This window comes from Nymphaea colorata, chromosome 10, assembly GCF_008831285.2.
Source record: "Nymphaea colorata isolate Beijing-Zhang1983 chromosome 10, ASM883128v2, whole genome shotgun sequence".
Classification (NCBI taxonomy): domain Eukaryota; kingdom Viridiplantae; phylum Streptophyta; class Magnoliopsida; order Nymphaeales; family Nymphaeaceae; genus Nymphaea; species Nymphaea colorata.
In genome coordinates this window covers 12,009,630-12,018,986 of record NC_045147.1, presented here as the reverse complement: position 1 = coordinate 12,018,986, position 9,357 = coordinate 12,009,630, and the positions used below count along the sequence as shown (strand labels likewise).

The 9,357-nt window shown below is 37.6% G+C and overlaps 1 protein-coding gene across 3 annotated transcripts; it reads right to left on the bottom strand.

The window, feature by feature from the left end:
* Positions 1-1,078: 1,078 nt before the first annotated feature.
* LOC116261723 (uncharacterized) lies at positions 1,079-7,981 on the bottom strand. Of its 3 annotated transcripts, XM_031640541.2 has the most exons (12): positions 7,899-7,981; positions 7,023-7,149; positions 5,133-5,278; positions 4,917-4,973; positions 4,745-4,804; positions 4,557-4,625; positions 4,374-4,466; positions 3,926-4,030; positions 3,706-3,783; positions 2,272-2,400; positions 1,723-1,828; positions 1,079-1,636 (listed from the first exon to the last, which is right to left on the bottom strand). In XM_031640541.2, exons 3-12 carry the CDS (start codon positions 5,235-5,237, stop codon positions 1,446-1,448), a joined length of 993 nt encoding a protein of 330 aa, XP_031496401.1. In that variant the 5' UTR covers positions 5,238-5,278; positions 7,023-7,149; positions 7,899-7,981; the 3' UTR covers positions 1,079-1,445. The 3 variants fall into 3 exon arrangements, with proteins under 3 accessions (XP_031496401.1, XP_031496400.1, XP_031496402.1); XM_031640540.2 differs by lacking the exons at positions 7,023-7,149; positions 7,899-7,981 and adding an exon at positions 5,532-6,189; XM_031640542.2 differs by lacking the exons at positions 7,023-7,149; positions 7,899-7,981 and having other exon boundaries at positions 4,743-4,804; positions 5,133-5,154.
* Between the last annotated feature and the right edge of the window lie 1,376 nt (positions 7,982-9,357).

Sequence of the window (9,357 nt, the reverse complement as noted above, 5' to 3'; positions counted from 1 at the left end):
ATTTGTTTACATTTCTTCTCTTTGTTTTTCTTTCTATGATTCATTTGTTTTACATAAACAGTCCTGATTAAATAAATGGTTGGATGACTCTTTGGTTATATATATATAATTCTCTCTTCATATATGTCTCACACACGCTGGCCATCCATCCTTTCGGTCATCCAGCCATCATAAACCATTGCTGCACTACAAACCTTGGTCAATACTAATTTAGTAATTGTTCGTTTGCAATATTTTTTTTAATTTGTAGTCACCCGATACCATGAAATTTGGGTTAGGATCTATAGATGGACCCTGCATGTTAGCTTGGGTTGGTTCATGGTTCTTTGACCATGTTTGCTTCTTATTTTTATATACCGAGTTTAGGTCCATCAGCGAAAGTTCCATCCAGGCTTGCAAATGAGCCAGATTTGTTTTACAACCTATTTGGCGATCCTGGACGATTAAGCTCAGTTGATGGGCTCAAAAACCATACAGATTATGCTGAATTTGGTCAAACAAGTAAAAGTAGCTGAGGTTTCTCTAAGGTTACCCCTGATCCGCTTCCAATCTAGGAACCCATGTCCAATTTGAATTTGAAAATGAGTCGAGCGTCTAAATCCAGGTCCAATCCATGTGGATGGTATCATCATCTACGTCAATTTCAAATACTCAGCTATCCATTCAAAGCCATTCCATAGGCACCCATAGTAAAACACCGCTAGATTGGTCATCAAATTATGTTTGATCCGGCTCAAATTGGAAGACCCCAATACATAATGGAGTCCTTTTTCATATTTTTCGACAACAAGCTGATCTAAGCTCCAATCCTTATCAGGATCGGATATCCGTGGCGTAGTTATCAGCAAGCCAGATGAGTAGAGCAGGAAAGTGATATCTGAAGCAGAAGTGAGAATATCGAACGTCTTGAAGAAGATCATAAAGGCATAGTTAATGGAATTGCTATCATAATCGATCTGCTACATTCAAGGTTCATGAAATTGTTTCTCATAAAATGAAGACTGCCAAAAAATATCACAAATTAAAACTCACTGGTTATAAGTTATTTTTCATATCATCAGAACGATCAGGTCGAAAGTGAGCACAATTGACAATCAAAATCCTTGAACTCAGTGAAGGAAAGGAAGCACAATGAGATCTAAGGATAGATGTTTTAGATTGCTGGCTGCTGCCATTTAGAACATTTAGGGAATGACGACTAAAAATAAAAAAAGGAGGAACAGTGCAGTTCATTGAGAAGTCAAACAGCTATGTGAAAGTCTACCAATAGAGCGTTGAAAAGGAAAACTCACCCCAGATAAACAAAAACTAGAAAAGGAAAGGTGCGTTTACAAAGCGTGTATGCTAGATGAGTAGTCCGGCTGGTTGGGGAGATACTAGCACAGATGGTCTCCTGATATCATGAACAAAATTTGGACGCAGAACACAGAAGATGTTAACAGACATCAAACCCGAGATTTCCATGCCTTGGACATCTTGTTTGCAAGATAGCGTGCTGCATTCATTCCACCAGCACTCAAAACCCCGGCCACTGCCTGTCTGGCACTTGAAACCATCACCTGCCGTCTCAATATTTTCTGCATGCACTTAGAAGCCTCCGCTCTGGAAGGAACTATGACTTCGTGTATCACCCTCCCTGTCATCACAAGAACAAAGAGCTTTGGGTTCACAGCATAGTCGCAACTGTATGGGCCATCAAGAATAGAAATAGCATTCATTTACCTGTTGGACTCAATCTATGCTTCTCCCCTAACTTTGCACCCATGTGTCTTCTAAGACTTTGAGGAAGCGAAAAAACAAGGGAGCGAGTTGCAGACAAGCCATGGTCCTAAGATCCACAAGATCGTTATGATGAAATAACAAAGACTCAAGTAGTAAAAAGCATTTATCAAAGATTCAAAACAGCCATGAAACCAAAGCTCATCCAGATCATGCAGGTCAAATACCTCCCTCTGTGTCTCTTTTTACAGACACGCACACACACTCTCCCTCCCTCTTCATACATAGATCAATCGGTAACCCAACCCGTCCATGCGGAATTAAGACTGGGTGGGGAACCCAGCCTACCAATTTTCCTAGATTTTAAGCAAAACACATTCAAAGTGCTTGCTGCCACCAGCATATGCACCGCAGCTGGTTAATACATGACAGAAGTACAAGGAAGCCAACAAAATGAATCATCACTTACAGTCCAAAATTTTTTAAAACCTGCACAATGGTTTTGCAGAAAGTATCACATAAAAATAATAATAATAATAACTAAAAACAAACCTGCATGATAGTTCCACCAGAGTCATTAGAGGAAGGTAGTGTCAACAATCCATCAACTGCATATTCCTTCAAAGTTGGCATGTACAATGACCGAAATGAGTCAAATCTTCCTCCAACGATATTTTTTACCTGCCATAGAACCAAATCAGAACATGGGAAGACTGAGCAAAAAACCCAGATTAGCTGCCAAGGATCCAAGGGGCACACAAGAACTCCTAACTTCTACAGTTACTCATGCAGTATAGCGTTATAGCCTTTGGGTCATAATCAAACTGTCGAAAATATTGTGCTTGGGTTTTACTGGACAGGTTTTTCTTGGGTATTCATGGGAAAGTTTGTTTTTATTGAGAAAGCCTTGAGAATAAAAAATAAAATACATAAAATAATAAAAATATAAGGAAAATAAGTTTTTTTGGTAAATTTCTTATAAGAACACTGATAAAAACTTAGAATAATTATTATATTCGCAAGGACACCGAAAAAAGTGTAAACATATTAAAAAATGATTTAGCTGAAATTTTCGCAAAAACATATAATATTATCTTATTTTCTAGTTTCACTTGTGCTTGGTGAGCATTTTTATTGCGATTCTGAAAGTATCAGCAATATTTGTGACTCTGCTTTGGATAACACTAGAATCTAGGTGGAGGGAAGAACTCATTTGTAAAAGCAATATGAAGACAATTCAAGCACCAGGAAACCTAGTATATCTAAGAATTGTTGCTTTGGATTTCAGATTTATCAATTGTGTATCTCTACATATATTGCACTTATTTACGATTTGACCAACAATTTTAATCATATGCTACGTGAATCTTCATTTTTATATTTCGGAATCGTTATGCTGCAAGGACTTGAAGTTTCAGAAGCACAAAATAAGGTAATGGGAATGAACAACAAAATCTATATGTATGCTTGAGTACATATTTGGAAGAAATTTCTTAAAGGTATTTTGGTTTACCACACATAGATAATTATGTTCAGAGCATGTTTTCTAACAAAATCATCACTGTATGCTCAGTTAACTGGGAACAATGCTTCTGCAATTTTCTATTCTACTGTAGTGCTATTATAGCAGAAAAGATGCAGCCTGATGCTAAAATTCAGAACAAGACGTTGAAAATTTCAACTCCAATTCTGTCCTCCACATATCATTGAACATCAGGCAATGTCCAAAAGCAAAAGCATAGAAAGTGAGGCCCTCCTTCAATCTAAAGCTCATTTCCTACAGTTTGCCAGTCCATGAAAAACTTCATATACTTGCTTTTTGAACTCTGCAGCTCTGCTAGATCAAATCCTCCAAGCAACAACATGTTAGATCTGATGCCAGCACTTATCAACTCAAAAGACATCATTCTTCACCATTAACTTCCAGCTGGTAGAGCAAACTGAAGTTCAAGAAAATGATACATAACCAGTAATGAGTTTCCTGACCTTATTCTTGTCCTCTGCAAATAGCATCCTCAGATCACCCATGTATGAAAGGCTACAAATTTTGGCATACAAATCTTCCTGCAGTTGTCAAGTAAAAAGAATATAAGTACAGATTCCAACCCACATACAAAAGCACATGTTTTTTCTTAAAGCACTCAAGCTAGAAATCCACTTTTATAATTTATATAAAGAACTATGAAGCTTTGATAGGTAGCAAAACCTCAGAAAATTCAGAGGGCAATAGGAGCAGAGCAGCAGAAGTAGCAGCTTTCAGATTTGCCAAATTTAATTCTGCCACATCCATAGTGTCCACAAGAATACAAACCTATAGAAATAAGAGTATGATTATAGCAAGCTATTCAAGCTCAACAGGTAACCAAGAAATGTGTAGTAAACACTATGAGAAAATTGACCATGCTAACACTCTAGCAGAACCAGACATAATGGAACTTCATTGGAAGACAAACACCTTTAAATGAAATGTTAAAGTATATCTAAACATTGTCAAAAACTGGAGCAATAACAGTAATACCAAACACAAAACCACCAAAGAATCAGTGCCCGGTAACCAGTCATTGGTAGTGCAAACTTGCTATAAGATCCATTAATCCACTCAGGCTATCAACAAAAGCTATGATTGGCAGTTGAAATATTCATGTTGAACATACCGGTTTTTGCAGACGGCCACTCACATAAAACTTCTCCCATTTGAGAACATCATTAACCAAATCATGCATTCGGATAACTCCATACTTAAGCACCTGCATGAAGTAACTAATGATTCACTCTACTCTTTTAAGATATAAAATTCCACATAACAATAATAGAAAATGCTGAAATACATGACAAACCTTGTCCTTCCATTGAACAAATGGATTAAAATGAACTCCAACACCAATCTGCTCAGCAATTTGTGTGATCTAGATAAGCAACAAAAATTAGCAATGGAACTTCTAAACCCAGTCTAACACTACATTTTATAGCACGATGACTAATCAGGCAAAAGGAATAACTAATATGGAAATTAGAAAAATTACACTGTTCTTGGACCAAGAAATGCCGTCCAGGATGCATAATGGTCTTTATTCTTCTGCAGATTCTGAGATCATGAAAATAAGAATTATCAATAGAAGATGCCAAACTCATGATGGGAGACCAAGCAAAGACACAAGAAGAGAAAAACAGAAAGATCAAAGAAGAGAGCCCTTTACCTTAAGATGCCATTCTTCAGGATCAGATACTCCTAAAATGTAGTCAACCATGGGCTTCTGCTTGTGACAAAAAAAGGACATTTTGGTATCAAAATCTAAATAAATAAAAAAAATAAAAAATAAAGAAAAGGAACATTCCAGGCACACACACAAATGGAATATGGAAATCAAAAAGTGAGTAAAGAGAAGTACTAGTCCAATAAAAAGAGGTAATACCTTGTCTTGTGTTGAAGGAAGAAGGGAGGACCCATAGACACAACAGAAATCAACAGGAGGAAGCTGTTGAAGAGGAGCAGCCAGCTGTTCTTTTGAACCCATCATATCAATAGAAATAGAAAAACTCCCCAAATTCCGTTTGAGCTCTGTGCAAGCAAAATCATGAAACTTATATCAAATGAGTTGCTTATCAGTCATAATCCTAACAGAAATTGCGGCCCAAGATCATGAAATCCCGAAAGTTGCAAGCACATTCCGGATTGTTGTCATAGAAATCTGAAGACTGCAATTTAATAGGAAAACTTGTCTGCATATAGAACTGCATATCGCTAAGGTGCATCTGGTTCATATGGCTTCATGTCTAAAACAAGCAAAACGAGAGAAAGAGAGAGAGATTACATGCGTCGGATATGAGGAAGCACCCAGTGATGGAATGGGGAGGCCAGGGATGAAGAACGACCACCGCTGGCGGTAGAAACACTAGCGGCAGTGTTTGATTGCACTTCCTATTTTGGAGAGGAAAGACTTCCGAGAAAGTTCGCCTAGGAGAGGGTGGAAGAAAGGAAATTTCATCCAGTACCAGAATCAAGGCATGTTTGATAACCCTAAAGACAATGAGTGGAGAAGTTTTGGGTGTTTGACGAGTGAGCAAGGGGAAGGGGAGAAAAATAGTTACGTTTGGAATTTATATACCGTTAGTATGGGTAATAAAAAAATAAGCACTCAAAGAAGGAAACATGTAATTCATAAGCAAGAGAACGTTCAAATTATAAGTACAAAGTGAGAGGAAAAAGGAAAAGACAGGGAACATATCTATTGTTCAGATGCGCAGAAAGGTTCTTGTTATTGATCTTTTCTACAGATTTATTTCATGAACATGGTCTTTGTTATAGCTTACATTTTGAGGTTAGGTCTGTTTGAGCACACGTAGGTTAACTGTTATCAATGTAAAAGAAAAGTCACTACTAGCACGTTTAGCCTCAGTCTATTAGTCAAGTCCTTAATGATACTAAACCCCATGGTTCCATCACCAGACACGTTCTTCAAACTCGGAAGAACGTCTAACCCTGTCGAGAATGACGAAAACGCCAGCAGCAATAATGCAAAAAAAGCTTCAAATCCAAGAGTTCTAACACAGCATTCAAATAAACAGAAAAAAAAATCCCCAGAAACAAGAGAAAACAGGCACTTTTCATAGAATAAGCAGGATTTTCGTATAATTTTCATTCACAAAAGAAGAAATGCTGGCTTTAAGAAAAGACGTCCCACGGAAACGGCCTTCATGTTTTGATTCAAAACCTGCTCGAATATTGATGCTTTTGATCGATTTTTTCATTTAAATTCATACAAACTCGATGCCAAAACTATTGGAAAGACCTCATTACTATTGGAAGCAAAAGACCCCATCACTCCAAACATAAAATCCAGATTTTGCATTGAACCCGTAATTCCCCGCTCGAAAGTAGAACACAGCCGACGGCGAGTTTTGATTCAAATTTGAGCAAATGGGGGTAGTTTGAGATCGTATTTTTCATTTAAAATCCTTATCAACAGGATCCTAGAACGTTTTAAATAAAAACCCCATCACATCCGACCTAAAAAACATTTTTTCAGTCAAAAAATGAAGCAGTCTTCCATCGGTTTCGGAAACGGCCAAAACTGGTGAAAGTTTGATTTTTTCGGCGACGAAATACCATTTATGTTTGTGTTTTTTATGCTAAATCACTCATAAATCTTAAACCATGCCGCCCACTCCGCACTCTATGCTTGAACACAGAAGAATGGAGTGAAAGATTTCTAAAAAACCATCCTGTGTCCATATTTCCAGGCCGCCGCCGTTGGTCACAGGGACCTCCTCACTAGCAGGGAGAGAGAGAGAGAGATCCTTACTTCCGGGCAGAAGATACACGAAGGAAGAGCTCGAACGCCGCTGCGAGGTTGGCACCGCTGCTGTGGCCCAGATAGTATCTCCGGGATTTGGTACCGATATGGACTGGACTTTGCTCTAAAACTGGCCCTATACCGAATAGACCATCTTAACTGTTTTGATTTTTGTTCTGAAAAATGATAGAATGAGAAACAATCTACGCTAACACCAAATAGACTATCTAAGTAGTTCTAGTTTTTGTTCGAAAAAGTGATAGAATGAGAAAGAATCTACACCAACACTAAATAGACTAAGTAGTTTTATTTTTTGTTTGAAAAAATGATAAAATGAGAAACTTTTTGTATTCAAAATCTATAGTTTTCGACTCCTCATCACTATTGGAAGCAAAAGACCCCATCACTCCAAACATAAAATCGGGATTTTGCATTGAACCCGCAATTCCACCCCGGAAAGTAGAAGAACACAGCCGACGACGAGTTTTGATTCAAATTCGAGCAAATGTAGATAGTTTGAGATTGTATTTTTCATTTAAAATCCCTATCAACAGGATCCTAAAACGTTTTAAATAAAAACCCCATCACATCCGACCGAAAAAACATTTTTTCAGTAAAAAAATGAAGCAGTCTTCCATCGGTTTCGGAAACGGCCAAAACTGGTGAAAGTTTGATTTTTTCGGCGACGAAATACCATTTATGTTTGTGTTTTTTATGCTAAATCACTCATAAATCTTAAACCATGCCGCCCACTCCGCACTCTATGCTTGAACACAGAAGAATGGAGTGAAAGATTTCTAAAAAACCATCCTGTGTCCACATTTCCAGGTCGTCGTTGGTCACAGGGACCTCCTGACCAGCAGGGAGAGAGAGAGAGATCCTTACTTGCGGGCGGAAGATACACGGAGGAAGAGCTCGAACGCCGCCGTGAGCTTGGCACCGCTGCTGTGGCCTGGATAGTATCTCCGCGATTTGGTACAGATATGGACTGGACTTTGCTCTAAAACTGGCCCAATACCGAATAGACCATCTTAAGTGTTTTTCTTTTTGCTATGAAAAATGATAGAATCAAAAACAATCTACGCTAACACCAAATAGACTATCTGTGTAGTTCTATTTTTTGTTCGAAAAAAATGATAGAATGAGAAAGATTCTACACCAACACCAAATAGACTAAGTAGTTTTATTTTTTGTTTGAAAAAATGATAAAATGAGAAACTTTTTGTATTCAAAATCTGTAGTTTCTGATTCCATATTTAGAGCATGTTCCATGCCTTGAGCAAGCTTAGCTGCAGATGACTATGAGTATCATTCTTGTCATACACAAAGACCACAAACAATGGTAAAAAAGAAGAAAAAAAATTGTGCATATGAAGGTGAAATTATTTAAAGATAATTCCACCATGGCGCATACCTTTTTGCTTAAAAATTGAAGAAAAAAAAAAGCCGCACATGAAGGGATGTGGCTTTTCTTTCCCTCCACTGTTCCTTTGAGAACAAGCATCACAGAGAAAGGGTGGCTTCGTTCAGTCTAAACTTATAGGGCAATAAGTTGGTTTGATTAAGAAATTTCAATGTTTGATTACAAATGAAATGGTCTGGCTAGTCTTTCGGGTGAGTGGGAGGTTATTCTTATCATCCGAGTGAAGGACGAAGCTCTTTTCTTTCTCCTTATCTTATCCCTTTAATGTTGAGAAGGTGCTTTGATATGATACATCAATTATGTTTCAACTTGCATATTAGTGCCTCACTTTTTACAGTACAAAAAGTTGATGAAACGAGAGTTTAAAACATAAATTAGCTGCCTACCACTCCCAGCCTCTACCCTAACATTTATACCAATCCCGCCCATTGGATATGGTAGGCTAACTCTTTAGTTTAATGGTAGGCATGAGGAGTAACTTTTCTATGGAAAATGAATTCTCTTGTAAAAAAACAATTGGGAAAGGGGAGGTGGTTGTCGAATTGGAATTTGCTATTCTAATGAAATGGATTTACGAACATGGATTGCCACTGGTGTTAGGCTGCTAGGGATGTCAATATATCTAATTTGAATCAGATATTTGATCGATCCGATCCGAAAAAATTGGATAAGGAAAGAAAATTTAATATCCGATTAAGAAATCAGATTGGATTTAGATTTAATAAATGACATCAGATCATATTCGGATTTGGATATACAAAAATATTTAATCCTATAACAACACCGATCCCACCAAAGTCTCTTGAAGCAAGAGAAATAAAAGGCCTTTGGAGATTGTTAACCTCTCACTCACTGAAAGCACTTTCGTAGAGGTGAATATCATATCTACGCATGATTTAGGTAGTGTAGCACAATGAGCTG

Excerpts from the sequence above, each read along its gene's own strand:
- LOC116261723 (XM_031640541.2), bottom strand. The coding sequence starts at position 5,237 with ATGATGGGTTCAAAAGAACAGCTGGCTGCTCCTCTTCAACAGCTTCCT. Across the intron at positions 4,467-4,556 it reads TTGTTCAATGGAAGGACAAG|GTGCTTAAGTATGGAGTTAT; the intron begins GTTTGTCATGTA and ends TACTTCATGCAG. Across the intron at positions 4,031-4,373 it reads GTGGCCGTCTGCAAAAACCG|GTTTGTATTCTTGTGGACAC; the intron begins GTATGTTCAACA and ends TTATTTCTATAG.